The 23389-nt window shown below is 41.4% G+C and overlaps 1 protein-coding gene across 1 annotated transcript in view; it reads right to left on the minus strand.

The window, feature by feature from the left end:
- Nucleotides 1-13263, minus strand: part of LOC130708759 (cyclin-Y-like protein 1) — a 33784-nt gene extending 20521 nt beyond the window's left edge. The window contains exons 1-3 of the mRNA XM_057551955.1: nt 13038-13263; nt 3876-3950; nt 1955-1989 (exon numbers count right to left, since the gene is read on the minus strand). Coding sequence (XP_057407938.1) covers nt 1955-1989; nt 3876-3950; nt 13038-13263 — 336 coding nt within the window. The remainder of the gene's footprint in view (nt 1-1954; nt 1990-3875; nt 3951-13037) is intronic.
- Nucleotides 13264-23389: the final 10126 nt, after the last annotated feature.

Raw genomic sequence — 23389 nt, forward strand, 5'->3', positions numbered from 1 at the left:
CGCCTGCCAATGCAGGGGACATGGGTTCGAGCCCTGGCCCAGAAAGATCCCACATACCACAGAGCAACTGAGCCCATGCGCCACAACTACTGAGCCTGCGCTCTAGAGCCCATGAGCCACAACTACTGAAGCCCACACGCCCTAGAGCCTGTGCTCCGCAACAAGAGAAGCCACTGCAATGAGAAGCCCACGCACCCAACAAAGAGTAGGCCCAGCTCACCGCAACCAGAGAAAGCCCACGTGCAGAAACCAAGACCCAATGCAGCCAAAAAATAGATAAATAAAATAAAATATAAGGATGCTTTAAAAAAAAAACAAAACAAAACAGGAAGAAGGAATTGATGGGAGTGATAAAAACTCAGGAGCAAATGAAAACTTGAAATTGCATCAGTGAAAAAAAGAATGACAGGATATAAGAGAACTCCATAAATTGAAAATAAGGTAGACAAAACAATATATTCAATAGAAGGATTAGAGCACAGTCAAGGAAATCTCCAGGAAGCAGGACAAAAAGACAAAATGCAAAGCAGGAGGGGAAAAAAGTTAGCGATCTGGTAAGTCTAAGACTTCCAACATCCGAATAATAGGAACCTGGAAGAAAAAACCAGAATATCAAAGAAACACACAAAAAAGGTCTATACCAAACCAAATTATGAAATTTCAAAATCCCAGGGAGAGGGAAGGTACTAAAAGGTTCCCGAGAAGGAAGGGATGGGGGGAAATGACTAAAATCGGTAATGTACAATGTACCATACAATGTCAACAGGTTTAAGAGCAACAGTGTAAATGAGAAGATGAGAGGGAAGTGTCTTTAGAACTGCAAAAATTAGTTTCAACTGAGAAGTCTATACTTTATCAAATAGAAGGAGTTTCAGAGAGGCTAGATCTCTATAAACTTTCTGCCCATGTGCCCTTTTCCCACGAAAATGTGCTCCAGTAAAACAAGGAAGTATAACAAGACAAGAGGGAAACAGAATCTAGGACATAGGGGATCCAACATAAGAGAGCAGAGTTATGTGAGATCCCAGATGACTTCACACAGATATCCCAGGAAAAGAGGCATAGAGCAGGCCTAGGGGAACACTAGTCTATATGGGAGTAGGAAGACAAAAGATTGGGGAAAAGTGTCTCCAAGAAAAAAATGGAACAGATGTGGCTTAGTAGACGGAAAATATTTTTGATAGGCATGTGACAAATGTTAAAACATTTGGGGAAAAAAATAGCTGTTAGAAAACAGGCAAGTGAATATAGTCAGGAAATTAATTCCACAGAAAAAATGAAGAATGTGAAAGCAGGGAGACCGGGCAGGGAGCTACTTACTGCATTTGGCTGTGTGAGATCACCTTGGCTAGGAAAAGGGGGGTTGGGTTATCCTAGAGAAGTGCAGAAGGGCTCCAATTTCATTAATATTGAAGAAGAAGAATGAAGGGTGTACAAGGAGGAGGCACAGTCAGAGAACTATATGGCTCAGCAATGCACAATATTTGCAGAGTCCTAGTAATGTAAACATTGATTCTGATTTAATAAAAACTGATACATGTTGAGGGAACACAGGGAGGGAAATAACGTCATGGTGGACCGAAGAAGCTAAGCTTTCACCTGCTATGACAAGAAGTCAATGGACAGTGCTAAAAATTAACTTACCTGTTATACTTTTATTACTTTGGTTAAAAAATAAGATCAAAAAAATAAGGCAAAAGAATTTAAGGCAGATCTTTATACTACAACCATATTAGTGAAATTTAACTTAAATGTCAGAACCCTTAAAAAATGGGCACTACTAAGTCAAAGACTTTCCTGAATACATTTGATAATTAGGAAAATAGAGATTTAGAAAATCTACCAAAAAGAGGTCCATGCTAACAGTATTGGATCCATCATATTTTTAGGAATCATGGCAGACATATTTTTAATTCAAACTATTAATCTCTTAACTTTTCAACTGTTTACTTACATGGTTTAAATGGTCGCTCTTCCTCTCTTTCCGCACTAAGAATAAAAAAAATTAACTGATGAATTCTGATACAAATGCCATAGAAAAATAAAAGTAGTCACTAATTATTTGATGGATTACCAATAACACAATGAGATAAAATTCCATTCTATTTTTTAAAATAATTTCCAACAAAATATATAATTTAAATCACCCAGCAAGATGAGTCCTATAAATAAAATCTAAAAACTTAGTTTCACTTTTTTGACCTAATAGATATTCTGTATTAGGTACAAATGAAAGACTCCCCATTTACAAAAGAAAAGGACAAAGCAAATTAGGCCAGGTGAGAAACTTAGCTAATAAAAAAATTTACCTGCTGCATAGCTGAACTACTAGCCAGGAGTATTTTCTAATTCTTCATTTACACACAGCTTACTTTAATTACCACAATCTACAGATGACAACTCTAAGAACCAGTTTCTGGCCAGGCACTCATCTCCGAACGCACCAGTATCTCTGGAAGCATCCTGAACCACTTAATGGTAACCTACTCAAATACCTTACTGAAAAAATACACAACTGGAAAGTAACCTATGTTAAACGTAAATTTTAAAATGAGTGTGCTGACCTAAATGAACATATCTACAGCACACAAAACTGTTTTGCTCCAACAAAGGCCAGAAGAATAAAAGCCTGAAGAGGGTCTTAGGCCACACTCTTGCTCACATTGCCTCCTTTAACTCCAGACAGGCATCACAGGCACGGATTCCTTAAGGCTGAAGAGAGAGACAGGCATGGGACAGCTTTTCTTTTACTGTCTCCAGAGCCCCTCTACATGTGAGCAGCTCATGGCTCTGGAAGAAACTGAGAAATAGAGCAATCCTAACCAGAAATGAGTGGCTCAAGTACACACACTAGAAAAATGCAAGTTAGAAACCCCAGGAGCTTCCAGGTTGGTGAACACGTAGTACCCTTGCAGAGGGCATCAAAGCTCTGTGACCTGTCCCCATGCCTGGCCCTATGCATCTCTTCCATTTGGCTGTTCCTGAGTTATATCCTTTTATAAAAACCAGTGATCTAACGGAAAAAAAACAAAAAGCAAAACAACAACAACAAAAAACCCAACCTCCGTTTTTTATTGTGCTGCTTCACTTTAAATATTATGGAATGTTCACTTCTTGTATTCCTGCTCTCGTAATCAACTGAAAAACTTGGTCACGTATGGCTTTTTAGCAAATAAACTAGGATTTAACATAACATTAAGGAAGACAAGCAGGCAAGCAGGAGTGCAAAAAATTCTACGGTTCTGATTCTCATCTTAAAACAAGGAGGACACAGGAAATTTATATGAGTTTCACATGCTGAGGATAATCTTCTGGAAAACCCCATATGGCATGTTGCTCTTATTACCCTGGCACAGCACTACATTAGGATGAGAAAGTTTTGAATAGCTTAAAAGTTCTGAGTAGCATAAATCTGGATGTGAGATAGGCTCGTCTGGTTGAACACTGTGTAAAACAGGGCCAAAATCACAAGGCTCAATTCCCATATATAACAACTGATTTTTCTGATTTGATCAAATGAAAACCTAACTGTGACCTAAACCCTATCATTTGTCTTTAACATATGTGCTCTTCGGAGCAAGGGGAAAAGGACAAAGTAGCATGGAGAAATAGACCACATCTAAATCATGTGGCCAGTTGACTATGTTGATAAAGAGGTGGCAAAATGTATAAACAGATAGTCTAAGTGTTCTCCTCCCTAAAACACTGACAACTAAAGGAAACTGTATCATCAACATATTAAAATAAGACAAGCGAATACATAAAAAAGTGAAACATTTAAACCACTGTAAGAGTTTTTCTAAATACCTCCTATAATACACAAAACAAAAACAGTTTTCACTCTTTTTCTCAGGGAAAAAAAAGCATTGTCTTACCAGCTGTTTGAAATTTGCTCAGGAAGATTGTGCTTGCTCTTGGGTGGTCAGAAGGGTTTGGTTCCAAAGCTAAGTCTGTATAGGAAGAAGAGAAAAAGGTGTGGTGATTTAGTTGAGTAGAAAAATACATGATTTTAAAGATAGCTACACATTGATTGAAACCACTTTTAATAGTCTTGAGAAGAGCTTTTAGTAATGACAAAAAGGCAATTTTAGTAAAGGCACAATATAAAAATTCTATTGGGAAACAGCAAAATTGTAGAAACTCTCCATACATGTGGAATAAAACCATGGCTATGTCTTAGACTTCTTTAACTTGCACCTAAATAATCTATGCCATTTTTAGATGAATCATATATGTGACTCCCCTCCTATTTATCAATTAAAAATTCAGTCACCCTCTTTTAAAGCTGATATTACTAGCACATTCCAGGAACAGTCTCAAGAAGCAAGTTATGCTGTGGCCAACTACTGTCAGATACCAGCTCAATATATCAAATATGCCAAAACGAAGTGAGTTGCTTTTGGCAAATGTTCTTCAGACAATCAAATGGCTAATTCTAACTCCATTCAACAAATGAACTCATTTAATTGGCTGTGGTTTATCTGGGGGCTATTCATCATGGCAGATTTAAGAGGACTACATAAAAGTTCAATGTTCTAATCTATAGGAACACTTCCATGATAGTGATTTTTAACTTTGCCCTCTATTTCCAAAGCTAAACTCACTTCTTCATTCCACGCTGCGTGATTAATTTGGGGCTTCAATAAGAGTACTTTCTGGAGCAGATCATAGGGCTACTAGAAAAAAATTTTGGCCATACCTACACGAAAAGGTGGGTCTGCCTGTAGCCCACCTTGCACCAAGGTGGGATAGCGTCTTCTATTTAGGCAGAAATACAAAACAAGCACAAGCTACCACACAGGATAGTAAGGTTGTTGTTTAAAACAAACAAACAAACATAAAAGCCCTATGACACTTCCTCAGCAAAGTCCATCTCAAACCATTTAACCAATCTTTTAAGAAACTGGACCAAGATTCAGATAAAGAGTAATGGTTAAGGCAATTATTTCCCAAACCACATAATAACTGATCTGTTTTTGAAAGATGGCTTTGATGGTCAAAGTGAAATACAAATATATCCCTGCCTCTTAGAGAATCCAAAGAATACACACATTGATATATTAAAAACTAATTAGTCTAGTAGTGAATTCTGTCTAACCCAGCATTCCACAAATGTATCTACCTAGAATCCCCTTTTCCCACCCAGAAAGAATTTTGCACGAACAGTAATTTTGGACTTCCCGTTTTAACAGGAATCTGAGCCATCCATTTTAATGTCATTGCCAGCACTAGTAATTTACAGAGCTAAACCAACTGCTTTGTTCTTCATGAAAATTCCTTCACTGAATTTGAAGTTTATCAAGCTGCTTTTGGAGAAAATATTCTATTCAACATTTTTATGTAAAAGACCCATATAATTATTTTAAAGTTTTTTTCTCCTACATATTTGAAAAACTAAGACAATGGGAAAATAAATTATTTCAGCTATACACAAAATGGCAGGCAGAGACTTTCACAGCTGCCTCTAACCTATAGCTTCCGAAAGAATTCATGACTACTTACCTATACCAAAAAGAAAGTAAATAGACTACATTTGAATCTAAAAAATAAGCAGAAATGTTTGCAAAGTAGCTGTATTATTTATCAGTGTCTATGGCATGGTAAAACTTAACCATTTTCAATGGAAGTCCAGGAAAATTAAGTGCCAGAATCAAAGAGAAGCAAGCTTTAACACACACACACACACACACACCCCCGCCAAACCAAGATGTGCTACTACAGATCTAAATACAAAAATCAAGAAGGCTGGGATAAAAGAAATGACAACATGCAAAAAAAAAAGTAAACTTAGCCCAAGTGACCAGAAAAAAGCTGGCACTCTCCCTACTCTATCCTAGGGGGTTCAAAGGTAGGCACAGGACCCAGGACCGGCCAATCAATCACAGCTGTCCTGGGACTTCCCAAGAAAAGAGAAAGGCAGAACTGTACTCTAGGATCCTTAGCTAGTCTTGAGCTGCTGGACACTCCCCTTGCTATCATGAGGGGAAAGGCTTTTCAGGAGACATCAACAGAGGAGAGCAGAACTGAGGAGATCATTTAACTCCTGGGTCAAGTAGTGCTTAACTCTGTGATGTTCTTTTAACTTGCAACTGAAGGAGACCTGGTTAATCAGCAGTACTGATGATCACACTAAAGGTGGGGAAAGGTAAAAGTCACTTGCTCATTCCTTTAACAAATATCATGAACAAAAATCTGCATGAGACAAAACGATGCTCTGTTTAAAAATTACACACAACCATTCACAATCATTAACACACAATGATTCACAACCGTTACTTTTAGTTGCTTTTCTTATACGTTAAAAAAAGCTCTAATTAGTGTACAATTTATGTCTTCTTGTTACTAACAAGCGCTCTCCACCCCACTGTTGCATATTTATTGTCTAATGAATACACACTGGCCCATCAAGTGTTATTCCTATACTGGACTTAGCCAATCCCCTATTGCTGGGGATTGGTGCTTACAAAGTTCTATTCTTAAAATATTATGAGGAAAATCTTCATGTACATAGTTTTTTAAAATAATGGTTTTATCTCCTTAGCAAAGATCTTCGGAAGTGGAATGACTAAGCCAAAAGGTTAGATCACTTTCACGGCTCCATGTACAATGCTAAATTGCTTCCTAAAGAAGGTGGGGGGCACATTAGGGTATAATGCTACCAATCATGACATTTTGAGTTCCTACCCTTGCTTTGGATACTTGAAAAAAAAAAAAAATTCCTACTGATATGAATGAGGAACCTCACTGTAGATCTAATTTGTATTTCTTTTGATTACACAGTTTGACCATTTTCCCACAGTTATCAGTGTTATTTCCACTTTGGTGAGTTGGCCTATCATTTGAATGTACTGTAAACACCAGGGCCCTACTGCTGTCAGTTTGCATGAGGTTTTCAGAAAATATTAATCTTTTGTTTATAGCCTATATAACTAACAATTTTCTATATAACTTGCACTTTTTGCTAATGAAAAATACCACATCACTATCTTATAGAATGGACACGTGAGCCATTAGACAGTAAACTCATACATACACACAATGTTTCTGCACTTCCCATTAACTATCTTCCCAAGAGCCTAAGGAGACTATGATAAAACCTACCACACTCTTCACTATCACAAAGGTAAGACTGCCGACTATTAAGCAAAGCTTTACCACCCACCATCCCTCTCATCCCTCTCCCCACCACATGCACACACAGTAATTTAGAGACTTCAGGAAATTACTGTGCATTCAGGAAATTCCATGGATTCTTCCGAAAGTTATTTCTTCAGAAACCTCTAAGAATGTTTTACCCAGGAGAAATATTCTTGAGCTCATGATTAGGGGTTATGATTAAAACTGTATTTTAAGACCCATCATTTTTGTATTATCAATTTAAATTGCAACTTATTTGACAGCATGATAGGTCGATGTAGAAAAAGTATGATTAAAAAAAAATTAAACTCAGTCTTAATGTAAACATTCCTCAGAGGAAACCTGTAAAACACCACCGACACTGAATACTGTTTTTCCTCCAATCTAAGATTCTACCAGTTGTTAAGATCCATCTCAATTGCAGTTGTTAAAAGTGTGAAAACATAGGCAACTTAGAACAAATGAAATGCATTACTGAAGGCTAAAAGTGTTAAAACTATGCTATCAAACTGTCGATAAATGATTTTTCCTTGTTAAAATATTAGAGGGAGAGGGAAGTGACCAAGAAAGCAGCTGACAGAAGCAGCATATTTCAGAAAGCGATTAATATCAACATATTGATTTCAATATATTCCAAATAAACAGGAGACGTCAGCAGTTTCTGGGCCAACTGCTGAGCACCAGTTTACTTAACGGTAAGCACTGCATTTACTGAACTGCCCTAGCATCCCTATACTGTACAGTGTATTAGTTTTATGGCTCATAATACAAACATTACAATCTTTACAATTACCATGTAAACTGATGATTTCATCTCTTTGAGTCCACACTTTCCACCGCAGTCAGGGAGTTCCTGCCAGCCAGCCCTGAGCTGGGCTGCCTCACCAGCAGGTACACAGCAGGCTCCTGCACCTGCCAGGCTACTGCTCACCCAAGCCTTGATCCTGCTTTCCTAGCTTCTGACAATCCTGGCTTCCAAACTTCCCAGCTCTGGTTTCCAACTGCTTCTGTACTTGCCTCTACCCTGGTTCTCAGTTTTGCCTTATTTTAATCCTCAATCAGTGTTACAGTGATCATGACTGAGAGGTGACACATAGGTAAGTACACCTGGCTTTATATATTTCTAAAGAGTACTTTACTCAGTTTCTTGGACTTTTAAGAACCTTTCTGGGTTGCAAGTTACCTTCATTTCATTTCACATTACGCAGTGTTACTGTTTTAACTCTTAAGTTTTATTACTTTCATACACTAAACCAACAACAACAAAAAAGGGTGAGAAAAAAGGTAGTATTCCAAAGAAGCTCACATAATGTCAACAATAACTTCTGTTCCTATATGCCATGCATTTGGAATTTACAGTCCTACTCTCTATCAATACTCATTTTTAAAACCTTGGACAACTCAATTTATACCTAAGAGAAGAATTCCTACACTACCTAACTCAGAACATGGTGAGAATCAAATGAAATGCAAGAGCAATGTATATACTACAGCCTATTTTAGACCCTTATTAATATCGCTTTTTTGTTCAAGCCACTGCTGGCTCTCACCTGAGCTACCGCACCAGCCTCCTAACTGGTCTCCCTCTCTGCTTCCTTCCACCCTTACAGTCTATTCTCACACAGTAGCTGGTCTGATCTCCCTCCACCCTCTCTACCCCCCTTCCCTTTTTCTAAGAATTAACATCATTCCCCTGCATATAATCCTTCAATGGTTTCCCATTACAATTAGACTAAAATTCATATTTTTTTGTCAAGGCCCACTAGGCATACAAGGTCTTAATCCCCCATATTCCTCCTGGCATTCATTCACTCAGCTGCAGCCACCCATCTTTCTGTCCTTGGCACGCATCAAGCATATTCCCTTCTTAGGAACTGCACAGAAGCCTCTTCTCCCACAGCCTCACATGGCTCTCTTAGGACTGCTCATGGGTCGCTTAAGGAGAGAAGCTGTCTTTAACCACCCCTTGTAAAACTGTCCTCCTCCCCAGCCCATTACCTTCATTTTCTTTCTTAGTGTTCTCACTACCTGATGTTATTCTTGTGTCGTCAGCCCCCAGGCACCTCTAGAAAGTAAGGACCTGAGTTAGGATACGGGTTTTGTCTTGTCTAACCACTGTTTGTCCTGCCTCTGGAATGGTGCCTAATAATCATGTTTCAGTGTACCCAAAACCAGTTAAGTTTCTCCCAATTTTCCCACATCATCTAAGATTTCTTCTAATGCTGTCTTTTGATGTGTCTGTCACCTAAGACCAGAGTTAATTTCAGATCTCTTAGAGTAGTAGTTTAGTTACTCAGAATCAAAGACACAAGACAGGTTACCAAGAACCACGAAAACCTAAAAGAGGAAATCTAATGTTCAGTGAAAAATCAATGGTAACTTTAATTTGGGAAAAGAACATTTAATGTTAAAATACCTTTACTACAAAATGACTCACCCTATGAATTTAATGAAGTCGTAAGACAAAGTGTACAATCAGAATGCTATAGGGAAGTATCAATACAATGCATCAGTTTTTATCTGTGTCCCCTGAATAAAGCATTATAATGGGATTATAAAAGATGCTCAACCATAAAGGCTGGGTAAATGAATTATGCTCCAACCATTCGATGGCACAGTAAACAGTTGGTAAAAGGCAGGCTGTAGAGCTATGAGCAGTTGCATGGAAATACATCACCCTGGAGCACTCTCTAGGTGTCAGCACAGTTCCAGGAGCTTCATGTCGTTACTTTTCTTTATAACAAAAAGCTACAAAGTGGCACATAAAGAACAATCCCACCTTTGTAAAATAAACACAATGTTATGTTTCTATGCATACAAAAGGTTCAGGAAGAATCAACACCAAAATATTAATAAAAATTCTGGATATTCTGAGTGTGAGTGAAGGACTTTTCTGTGTTTTCTAAATCTTTTACATCAAATGTTTATTAATACTGTCACCAAAAAAAGGAAAGATCTGTTGCTCAGAGGTTTTTCCACATCATATTGCCAATTCCTTCCCTACCCACTCTTCAGGGGGATGGGAGGTAGGGGTCACTTGAGAGAGCACCTTTCACCAGAAAATTAGCAAAGCTCCTAAGATCAGAACATAAAGGCTGTATGAAAAGTTGATGAATAAAAATAAAATCAGATAATAGGACCGTAGCATCTTATTTTCTATTATGACACTACCATCAGTTATATTAGATATACTGTTAAAGACAAAGTAGTAAAAAATTCTTTTGAGTCTATCTGAAATCTATACTACGTTCTTAGGAGTTACTTTTTTGAGATGGCTTGAAGAAATCATGTTCTTCTCCAATGTTTCTGAAGAACAAGACAGAGCATCATTTATGTACGATTTTCTCTAAGTAACCAAATAATTCTTCACTGTAGAAAAGCCAAAATGTTTTATATCTGAGTAGGTATTTCTCAGTTTCCAGGGAAACTGATACAAAATTGTCTGAAATAAAAGACATTAAGAGCAAACTTCCAATGTGCCTGTGCTTTATATTTGGTGTTCTGACCTTGTTTCTATGGAAACTTAATTAATAGGCAAATGCTGCAATTGAGGTTTCTCTTATCACTTTATTGAATGCCCCCCCAAAAAAGACAAATTGAAATGAAATTTTAACAATCATGTTAAACATAAAAAGGTAAATTCTGTACTCATGAACTCTATTTTTCCAGTTCCTGATTTAGCACTCCTTCCTTATCATACATAGTCGTATGCTAAATGCTTAGTACCTTACCTGCCCGCTTACCAGCTTCCCCTAATGTCCCTCTGTCCAGGGCATTCTCGGCTTCAATTGGATTTCACCAGAACAAACTCTTTAAATTATATCAACGTGTTTACCTGACTGATAAATTTAGGCTATTTCATGACTTCTACTTTTATTCATATCCATTGCAATGTATGTACAGACAGAGAATGGAGAGGTAAATGTTGCTTCTGAGTTGTGTACAATAAACTGGAATGGCAATAATCAAAACTGGAGTATGCTGAGATAGGCCTAACTTATGGATAAATTATAAAATATAAGGTGCACTCTAAACAGTTTCTTAAGCATCCCAAGAACTGAATTTGGCATATCTACCACCTCCCAAGTCTGTCTCTTCTGTTCAGTAGCTGTGTTACACAGTCATTTCAGATCTCCAAGTCTTGGCTTCTTCATCGGCAACAGAGGGAGAATATATACGGGCCTTATTTGTAGATGGAAGGGCCAAGTGAAATACACAAGAAAATGCATTGTAAATCTTAAAAGAATTCTATAAAGGTCCAATTTTCGTCTCTCATCCTACACTAGCCAACTACTAACTGTTTTTAAAAATCATTTAGAGGCTTACCTTATAGCAACAAGCAGAGCAGTTTTCACAAGTACTTACATGCTTTGTGTTTAAAGCTACAATTAATTCACATAATTTGTTCATTCTTTCACAATATCTAACTATTCTGAAAAGGGAGTACTTTCCACTTACAAAGCCACGTCCATCATAAGGGTGAATCCACAGGCTTAATTATTCTAACTTTTAAAGAAATTAAATAAACCCAACTAAAATTTAAATAGAAGAGCTGTAAGACATATCGTCTATGAAATAATGAAATAATCTCTGGCATTTCAATGAAACAAATGGGCCAGTGGGGCTTTAACATCTTTATGATACAATGTTTTATACTTCAAAGAACAGTCTTTATTAAAGTGCCACTATGCTACCCAGAATTTTTTTTTTTTAACCTAGAGCCATCCCTTTCCAAAATTCTAGAGGCAAAAATCAAACATTTCCTCTCTTCTCTCTCTCCTCTCCTCCCCGACAACACCCACCCCCAGCCACTTAGCCTTCAGAACTTTTACCTGAACATTCTTAAAGTTAAATAGTATTCTACTGGGGGGGGGGGCGGAGGAGGGAGCCATGGAGACATTTTTCTGCAGGATGGATGTGGTATGTTAACTCCCAAACCTTTATATCACAAATGACAATCCGAATTTGTTTTTCCTCCTTTGAAACTTCTGTCCAGCAGTCTCAGGAACCACCTCACCCCTCCCTTAGAACAGGCAACGTGCAAAAGAAGTCGGTTAAGGCTGTGCAGCTGAAGACATACTTGTGTCAAAGTGGGAATTTAAAAGTAATCAGAACTCCATGGGGTCTCCTTTGGTAAAGAAAAAAAACCCAACAACTATTCTCTGCAGCCGTGGCAGTAACGTTTCACACCGTTCACAGTTATTTTAAGCCCCTCTCCCACCATTTTCTTTCCTATCGTGTTCAAATTATAGTTAGAAGGGATAAAGTAGCTTCTATCAGGGCGACTGAAAACATTAAAATCCAAAGAATTTTAGTTAAGAACACCACACTGACTCTGTCCATCTCTATTTTGAATTTAAATGACAAATCCTCTAAGGTTTGTCTTAATTGTCTCGAGTATCAACTACCTTAACGAATAGAAGTCTATCATCAGGCCCTTACCTAGTTCCTTCGCTTAGGTACCATCTGGATAGGGAGACGGGATGGATACGCCTAAGTTAGAGTATTTAAGTTTTCATTAAGAAAAGAGAGAATACACCAGAAAGTCTCTGCTAAGTCCCACGAGATGTTAAATAGAACCACGAACAGGAAGGGCCGCGGATTGGAGGGTCTCAGGCCGGGCTGGGAAATGGGAACGGGGGAAAGAATTGGGCATTCGGGTAGGGAAGAGGGAAGGAGACTGGCCGGACGCGACTGGTAAAGAATAAGGGGTGGGGACGCCAAGCAGAGCCAGCCTTCGTCCCCGGTGCCCAGCCCTGGGAGAGCCAACTCTGGGCAAGAAGGAGCCCTAGGCGGCGTCTCCCTCCCGGGGGACCCTGGGGGCGGCGGAGGCCAGAGGTAAGCCCGAGAGCAGATGGCGCCTACCCCGCGAGGGGCGAGGCGCGCCAGCCGCTTCTTACCTTCGGGCATCTCCCGGTCGCTGATGTGCTGCAGGTGGTGGCCTTCGCCACCTGCGAAATCCAACTCGGCGGGTTCCACGGTAGCCGCCGCCGGAGCTACTGCCACCGCGTTCCCGGCCGCCGCCTTGTAGACCTCAGACTCACAGTCCGGCTCCGCTGACCCCCTGCGCCGGCCCAACTTGGGGCTGGCATTGCGGCACAGGCAACAAGACAGCGAGTTCCCCATCGGGCGCCTTCACTCCTCGCCGCCGCCGCCTCCGCTCGTCCCCCGACTCCGCCGAGCTCAGAAGCCGCCCCCTCCTCCAACAATGGCGTGGCGGGCACTGGCAGCCCTGGGCTATGCCGGGGCTCTGCCGCACATGCAGACGCGAGCGACTTCGCCCGCCGCTCTCCTGCTGTCCGCCCAGCCGCCGGGCCCCGGGCAGGGGCCCGGCCTCGGCCGCACCCCCGCCGCCGCCGCCTCCCCGGAGCCTACTAGTCTGTGAGGGCAGTGACCAGACCCGCTTATTTAAAAGGGGTGGGAACCAGACAAGCGCTGAGACGCGCAGCCAATGCAGGGAGAGAGCACAGCCGAAACTCCTCCTCCTTCTGCCGCCGCCTCCCGACTGAAAGTAGCTAGCCCGGCCGGCCCTTGCCTACCGGAATGTGTCCTTCGGTCACCTGGTTACGACGGACCAATCACGACCAGAGTTCCCTCCACGCGCCCTCCTCAGAGCGCAGGCATGTGAATCACAATGCCCCGCCCCCGCCCGCGGCTGCCCCGCCCCCCGACTCTGGTTTCCATTCATCTCTCGCGCTCCGAGCTTTCCGGTCCTGCGGGAAGCGCCGCGGGAGTTTGTTAATCGAAGCCGTCCTGAGTCAGTGGGCTCTGTAGAAAGCCCCTGTTCGTAAAATGCCAGTTCAGTTAGCAACTCGGTTTCACCGGGTCGACAGTTGACTCATTTGATGTATTGCTCAACGAACTTAGTTTCACCCCAATTTTTGACCGTTGTTTATAACTGAATGCTCCTCCTGTCTTGCCTTCCAAAGAGTGTTAGTTTCCGCCTACAGTTTAACCATAGCAACCCCCGGGGCCCTGGTCCTACTCTCAATAAAGAGCTGTGGCTGTGTCTTGAATGAGACTCAAGGACACATCACCCCTCCACTTCCTCATCAGTAAATTAGGTACCGAACTCCTCCCTCCCACCTCTGAGGCGCTGGGATTCAGCAACTCGCTTTTCTCGCCTGTTTCTCTCTTCCACGGCAGGAGTTTCCAGGTTTCCCTACTTTAGCCAACAACAACGCATAAAGCACGATTTTCTCATACAAACTTGAGAGTCACAAAGTGAAGTACCACGGTCTTGATTTGATGAAGATGATAACGATAGTTAACATTTGGCAAACACTATGCGCCCGCCCCCGTTCCAAGTGAGGTACTCATTTAACCCTCGGGAACAAAATCCTCAGAAACCTTCATTTTACAGATTTTACAGAAGCTAAGTAACGTTCCCAAGGTCACATGATTGCTCAGGGGTGTGGCCAGGATTTGATCCCTGATTGTGTGGATCCCCAAAGGCACCTTATTGTGATCATCAGAAAATAAAGGTAGAAGTCAAATTTGGTTGGAAGTGGCATAGTGTATCAGGATTTTCTTTTTTTAAGGAGGAACAATTTTTTGATGTGGATTTTAAAATACTTTCCCTTCATTCAACATTGATTAGTCCCTCCTACATGCCAGGCACCCGTGTGTGAAAAATAGTCCTGCCCTCAGTGACCTCAGGCACGGTGAGAAAACAAAGGCTTAGAAAGCCCAATAGTCTGAGGTCACACTGCTGCAAAGTACTTAAACCTGAAATTCAAACCTAGATCTATTAACCCCAAGTAGATGCTGGGGTAAAGAGCTTGGTTTTCTTCCCAGAAACATGAGAGCCATTGAATGTTGTGAAGTTAAGGAGTCACTATCAGGTGGTTTGTAGTGAGGTCACGCTCGAGAATAAGTAGGACTGATGGAAGCAACAAAACCCATTCAGAGACTTTATATTCATCTAAGAGAGGAGTGAGGGTTCAAACTAAAGGCAGTGGCAGAGATTGGAGTGGAGGGAAAGGATCTGAGGTCATTTGGGAGGTAGAATAGAAGTGCTCAGTGACTAGATATGGAGCGGGAAGGGGAAAAGAGAAGCAAAAATGGCTGCTAGGGTTCTGGCTTAGGGAACTATGTAGAGTGTGGTTACTTTTTCTTAGATAGTGCAGGAAAAGGAAGAGGTTTGGGAAGGAAGATCATTTTGGGTTCTGTTAAGCGGAACATGGAAATGGAGCTCTCTGGTTGAAAGTAAGCCTCTGCAGGCTAAGTCCATTTTGTGATATCCCAACTTATGTTTTCAAAAATAACACATTAAATCAATTTAAAAATGTGATTGGGGAAATTCCCTAATGTTGACAGCTAAGAATATCACATTTTTCATGGAGCAACTTGGAATCTATGGTTTTAGTAAATGAGGCATCCTATGTAAAATAAAACTGGTAAATGAGAGCTCTACCCACCACCAGAGCCTCCCATCAAGCCTCTTAGATAGCCTCAACCACCAGAGGGCAGACAGCAGAAGCAAGAAAAACTACAATCCTGCAGCCTGTGGACCAAGAAACACAGTTAGAGAAAGATAGACAAGATGAAAAGGCAGAGGGCTATGTACCAGATGAAGGAACAAGAAAAAACCCCAGAAAAACAACTAAATGAAGTGGAGATAGGCAACCTTCCAGAGAAAGAATTCAGAATAATGATAGTGAAGATGATCCAGGACCTCGGAATAAGAATGGAGGCAAAGATGGAGAAGATGCAAGAAATGATTAACAAAGACCTAGAAGAATTAAAGAACAAACAAACAGAGATGACCAATACAATAACTGAAATGAAAACTACACTAGAAGGAATCAATAGCAGAATAACTGAGGCAGAAGAACGGATAAGTGACCTGGAAGACAGAATGGTGGAATTCACTGCTGTGGAACACACTAAAGAAAAAAGAATGAAAAGAAATGAAGACAGCCTAAGAGACCTCTGGGACAACATTAAATGCAACAACATTCGCATTATAGGGGTCCCAGAAGGAGAAGAGAGAGAGAAAGGACCAGAGAAAATATTTGAAGAGATTATAGTCGAAAACTTCCCTAACACGGGAAAGGAAATAGCCACCCAAGTCCAGGAAGCGCAGAGAGTCCCATACAGAATAAACCCAAGGAGAAACACGCCGAGACACATAGTAATCAAAGTGGCAAAAATTAAAGACAAAGAAAAATTATTGAAAGCAGCATGGGAAAAACGACACATAACATACAAGGGAACTCCCATAAGGTTAACAGCTGATTTCTCAGCAGAAACTCTGCAAGCCAGAAGGGAGTGGCATGATATACTTAAAGTGATGAAAGGGAAGAACCTACAACCAAGATTACTCTACCCGGCAAGGATCTCACTTAGATTTGATGGAGAAATCAAAAGCTTTAGAGACAAGCAAAAGCTAAGAGAATTCAGCACCACCAAACCAGCTCTACAACAAATGCTAAAGGAACTTCTCTAAGTGGGAAACACAAGAGAAGAAAAAGACCTACAAAAACAAACCCAAAACAATTAAGAAAATGGTCATAGGAACATCCATATCGATAATTACCTTAAACGTGAATGGATTAAATGCCCCAACCAAAAGACATAGACTGGCTGAATGGATACAAAAACAAGACCCATATATATGCTGTCTATAAGAGACCCACTTTAGACCTAGGGACACATACAGACTGAAAGTGAGGGGATGGAAAAAGATATTGCATGCAAATGGAAATCAAAAGAAAGCTGGAGTAGCTATACTCATATCAGATAAAATAGACTTTAAAATAAAGAATGTTACAAGAGACAAGGAAGGACACTACATAATGATCAAGGGATCAATCCAAGAAGAAGCTATAACAATTATAAATATATATGCACCCAACACAGGAGCACCTCAATACATAAGGCAACTGCTAACAGCTATAAAAGAGGAAATTGACAGTAACACAATCATAGTGGGGGACTTTAACACCTCACTTACGCCAATGGACAAATCATCCAAAATGAAAATAAATAAGGAAACAGAAGCTTTAAATGACACAATAGACCAGATAGATTTAATTGATATATATAGGACATTCCATCCAAAAACAGCAGATTACACGTTCTTCTCAAGTGCGCACGGAACATTCTCCAGGATAGATCACAATTTGGGTCACAAATCAAGCCTCAGTAAATTTAAAAAAATTGAAATCATGTCAAGCATCTTTTCTGACCACAATGCTATGAGATTAGAAATGAATTACAGGGAAAAAAACGTAAAAAAGACAAACACATGGAGGCTAAACAATACGTTCCTAAATAACCAAGAGATCACTGAAGAAATCAAAGAGGAAATAAAAAAATACCTAGAGACAAATGACAATAAAAACACGACGACCCAAAGCCTATGGGATGCAGCGAAAGCAGTTCTAAGAGGGAAGTTTATAGCTATACAAGCCTACCTAAAGAAACAAGAAAAATCTCAAGTAAACAATCTAACCTTACACCTAAAGAAACTAGAGAAAGAAGAACAAACAAAACCCAAAGTTAGCAGAAGGAAAGAAATCATAAAGATCAGAGCAGAAATAAATGAAATAGAAACAAAGAAAACAATAGCAAAGATCATTAAAACTAAAAGCTGGTTCTTTGAGAAGATAAACAAAATTGATAAGCCATTAGCCAGACTCATCGAGAAAAATAGGGAGAGGACTCAAATCAATAAAATCAGAAATGAAAAAGGAGAAGTTACAACAGACACCGCAGAAATACAAAGCATCCTAAGAGACTACTACAAGCAACTTTATGCCAATAAAATGGACAACCTGGAAGAAATGGACAAATTCTTAGAAAGGTATAACCTTCCAAGACTGAATCAGGAAGAAACAGAAAATATGAACAGACCAATCACAAGTAATGAAATTGAAACTGTGATTAAAAATCTTCCAACAAACAAAATTCCAGGACCAGATGGCTTCACAGGTGAATTCTATCAAACATTTAGAGAAGAGCTAACACCTATCCTTCTCAAACTCTTCCAAAAAATGGCAGAGGAAGGAACACTCCCAAACTCACTCTATGAGGCCACCATCACCCTGATACCAAAACCAGACAAAGATACTACAAAAAAAGAAAATTACAGACCAATATCACTGATGAATATAGATGCAAAAATCCTCAACAAAATACTAGCAAACAGAATCCAACAACACAGTAAAAGGATCATACACCATGATCAAGTGGGATTTATCCCAGGGATGCAAGGATTCTTCAATACATGCAAATCAAACAATGTGATACACCAGATTAACAAATTGAAGAATAAAAACCATATGATCAGTCTCAACAGATGCAGAAAAAGCTTTTGACAAAATTCAACACCAATTTATGATAAAAACTCGCCAGAAAGTGGGCACAGAGGGAACCAACCTCAACATAATAAAGGCCATATAAAACAAACCCACAGGGGCAGGGAGAAGATGGCGGAAGAGTAAGACGCGGAGATCACCTTCCTTCCCACAGATACAGTAGAAATACATCTACACGTGGAACTGCTCCTACAGAACACCCACTGAACGCTGGCAGAAAACATCCGACCTCCAAAAAGGCAAGAAACTCCCCCCGTACTTGGGTAGGGCAAAAGAAAAAAGAAATAACAGAGACAAAAGAATAGGGACGGCACCTGCACAAGCGGGAGGGAGCCGTGAAGGAGTAAAGGTTTCCACGCACTAGGAAGCCCCTTCGCGGGCAGAGACTTCAGGTGGCAGAGGGGGGAAGCTTCAGAGCCACGGAGGAGAGCGCAGCCACAGAGGTGCGGAGGGCAAAGCGGACAGATTCCCGCACAGAGGCTCAGCGCCGAGCAGCACTCACCAGCCCGAGAGGCTTGTCTGCTTAGCCGCCGGGGCGGGCGGGGCTGGGAGCTGAGGCTCCGGCTTCGGTTGGATCGCAGGGAGAGGACTGGGGCTGGCGGCGTGAACACAGCCTGAAGGGGTTAGCGCACCACAGCTAGCCGGGAGGGAGTCCGGGGAAAAAGTCTGCAGCTGCCGAAGAGGCAAGAGACTTTTTCTTGCCTCTTTGTTTCGCTGCGCGCAAGGAGAGGGGATTCAGAGCGCCGCCTAAACGAACTCCAGAGAAGGGCGCGAGCCGCGGCTATCAGCGCGGATCCCACAGCAACAGGGGCGCAGAGGGAAAATCGGAGAGACTCCCGCACAGAGGCTCGGCGCCGAGCGGCGCTCACCAGCCCGAGAGGCTTGTCTGCTCCCCCGCCGGGGCGGGCGGGGCTGGGAGCTGAGGCTCGGGCTGCGGTCGGATCGCAGGGAGAGGACTGGGGCTGGCGGCGTGAACACAGCCTGAAGGGGTTGGCGCACCACAGCTAGCTGGGAGGGAGTCCGGGAAAAAGTCTGCAGCTGCCGAAGAGGCAAGAGACTTTTTCTTGCCTCTTTGTTTCGCTGCGCGCAAGGAGAGGGGATTCAGAGCGCCGCCTAAACGAACTCCAGAGAAGGGCGCAAGCCACGGCGATCAGCGCGGACCCCAGAGACGGGCGTGAGACACTGGGGCTGCTGCCGCCGCCTCCAAAAAGCCTGTGTGTGAGCACAGGTCACTCTCCACACCTCCCCTCCCGGGAGCCTGTGCAGTGCGCCACTGCCAGGGTCCCGTGATCCAGGGACAACATCCCCGGGAGAACGCACTGCGCGCCTCGGGCTGGTGCAACGTCACGCCGGCCTCAGCCGCCGCAGGCTCGCCCCGCCTCCTCTGTACCCCTCCCTCCCCGCGGCCTGAGTGAGCCAGAGCCCCCGAAGCAGCTGCTCCTTTAACCCCGTCCTGTCTGGGCGGGGAACAGACGCCCTCAGGCGACCTACACGCAGAGGCGGGTCCAAATCCAAAGCTGAACCCCGGGAGCTGTGCGAACAGGGAAGAGAAGGGAAATCTCTCCCAGCAGCCTCAGAAGCAGCGGATTAAAACTCCACAAACAACTGGATGTGCCTGCATCTGTTGAATACCTGAATAGACAACGAATCATCCCAAATTCAGGAGGTGGACTCTGGGAGCAGGAGATATTAATTTTTCCCCTTTTCCTTTTTTTTGTGAGTGTATATGTATATGCTTCTGGGTGAGATTTTGTCTGTATAGCTTTGCTTTACAATAGCTTTATTTTACTTCACTATATTATAGCCTCTTTCTTTCTTTCTTTCTATTTTTTCTCCCTTTTACTCTGAGCCGTGTGGATGAAAGGCTCTTGGTGCTCCAGCCAGGCATCAGGGCCGTGCCTCTGAGGTGGGAGAGCCAACTTCAGAACACTGGTCCACAAGAGACCTCCCAGCACCACGTAATACCAAACGGCAAAAATCTCCCAGAGATCTCCATCTCAACATCAAGACCCAGCTTCACTCAACGACCAGCAAGCTACAGTGCTGGACACCCTATGCCAAACAACTAGCTAGACAGGAACACAACCCCATCCATTAGCAGAGAGGCTGCCTAAAATCATAATAAGGCCACAGACACCCCAAAATACACCACCAGACGTGGACGTGCCCACCAGAAAGACAAGATCTAGCCTCATCCACCAGAACTCAGGCACTAGTTCCCTCCACCAGGAAGCCTACACAACCCACTGAACCAACCTTAGCCACTGGGGACAGATACCAAAAACAACGGGAACTACGAACCTGCAGCCTGTGAAAAGGAGACCCCAAACACAGTAAGATAGGCAAAATGAGACGACAGAAAAACACACAGCAGATGAAGGAGCAGGCTCAAAACACACTGGACTTAACAAATGAAGAGGAAATAGGTAGTCTACCTGAAAAAGAATTCAGAATAATGATAGTAAGGATGATCCAAAATCTTGGAAATAGAATAGACAAAATGCAAGAAACATTTAACAAGGATGTAGAAGAACTAAAGAGGAACCAAGCAATGATGAAAAACACAATAAATGAAATTAAAAATACTCTAGATGGGATCAATAGTAGAATAACTGAGGCAGAAGAAAGGATAAGTGACCTGGAAGATAAAATGGTGGAAATAACTACTACAGAGCAGGAGAAAGAAAAAAGAATGAAAAGAACTGAGGACAGTCTCAGGGACCTCTGGGACAACATTAAACGTGCCAACATTCGAATTATAGGGGTACCAGAAGAAGAAGAGAAAAAGAAAGGGACTGAGAAAATTTTTGAAGAGATTATAGTTGAAAACTTCCCTAATATGGGAAAGGAAATAGTTAATCAAGTCCTGGAAGCACAGAGAGTCCCATACAGGATAAACCCAAGGAGGAACACGCCAAGACACATATTAATCAAACTGTCAAAAATTAAATATAAGGAAAACATATTAAAGGCAGCAAGGGAAAAAAAACAAATAACACACAAGGGAATCCCCATAAGGTTAACACCTGATCTCTCAGCAGAAACTCTGCAAGCCAGAAGGGAGTGGCAGGATATACTTAAAGTGATGAAGGAGAAAAACCTACAACCAAGATTACTCTACCCAGCAAGGATCTCATTCAGATTCGATGGAGAAATTAAAACCTTTACAGACAAGTAAAAGCTGAGAGAGTTCAGCACCACCAAACCAGCTTTACAACAAAAGCTAAAGGAAATTCTCTAGGCAAGAAACACAAGAGAAGGAAAACACCTACAATAACAAACCCAATACATTTAAGAAAATGGGAATAGGAACATACATATCGATAATTACCTTGAATGTAAATGGATTAAATGCTCCCACCAAAAGACACAGGCTGGCTGAATGGATACAAAAACAAGACCCATATATACGCTGTCTACAAGAGACCCACTTCAGACCTAGGGACACATACAGACTGAAAGTGAGGGGATGGAAAAAGATATTCCATGCAAATGGAAATCAAAAGAAAGCTGGAGTAGCAATTCTCATATCAGACAAAATAGACTTTAAAATAAAGACTATTACAAGAGACAAAGAAGGACACTATATAATGATCAAGGGATCGATCCAAGAGGAAGGTATAACAATTGTAAATATTTATGCACCCAACATAGGAGCACCTCAATACATAAGGCAAATACTAACAGCCATAAAAGGGGAAATCGACAGCAACACAATCATAGTAGGGGACTTTAACACCCCACTTTCACCAATGGACAGATCATCCAAAATGAAAATAAATAAGGAAACACAAGCTTTAAATGATACATTAAACAATATGGACTTAATTGATATTTATAGGACATTCCACCCAAAAACAACAGAATACACATTTTTCTCAAGTGCTCATGGAACATTCTCCAGGATAGATCATATCTTGGGTCACAAATCAAGCCTTGGTAAATTTAAGAAAATTGAAATCGTATCAAGTATCTTTTCCGACCACAACGCTATGAGACTAGATATCAATTACAGGAAAAGATCTGTAAAAAATACAAACACATGGAGGCTACACAATACATTACTTAATAATGAAGTAATTACTGAAGAAATCAAAGGGGAAATCAAAAAATACCTAGAAACAAATGACAATGGAGACACGACGACCCAAAACCTATGGGACACAGCAAAAGCAGTGCTAAGAGGGAAGTTTATAGCAATACAAGCCTACCTCAAGAAACAGGAAACATCTCGAATAAACAACCTAACCTTGCACCTAAAGCAATTAGAGAAAGAAGAACAAAAAAACCCCAAAGCCAGCAGAAGGAAAGAAATTATAAAGATCAGGTCAGAAATAAATGAAAAAGAAATGAAGGAAACAATAGCAAAAATCAATGAAACTAAAAGCTGGTTCTTTGAGAAGATAAACAAAATTGATAAACCATTAGCCAGACTCATCAAGAGAAAAAGGGAGAAGACTCAGATCAATAGAATTAGAAATGAAAAAGGAGAAGTAACCACTGACACTGCAGAAATACAAAAGATCATGAGAGATTACTACAAGCAACTCTATGCCAATAAAATGGACAACCTGGAAGAAATGGACAGATTCTTAGAAATGCACAAACTGCCGAGACTGAACCAGGAAGAAATAGAAAATGTGAACAGACCAATCACAAGCACTGAAATTGAAACTGTGATTAAAAACCTTCCAACAAACAAAAGCCCAGGACCAGATGGCTTCACAGGCGAATTCTATCAAACATTTAGAGAAGAGCTAACACCTATCCTTCTCAAACTCTTCCAAAATATTGCAGAGGGAGGAACACTCCCAAATTCATTCTACGAGGCCACCATCACCCTGATACCAAAACCAGACAAAGATGCCACAAAGAAAGAAAACTACAGGCCAATATCACTGATGAACATAGATGCAAAAATCCTCAAC

The sequence above is a fragment of the Balaenoptera acutorostrata genome, chromosome 8, assembly GCF_949987535.1.
Source record: "Balaenoptera acutorostrata chromosome 8, mBalAcu1.1, whole genome shotgun sequence".
Classification (NCBI taxonomy): Eukaryota; Metazoa; Chordata; class Mammalia; order Artiodactyla; family Balaenopteridae; genus Balaenoptera; species Balaenoptera acutorostrata.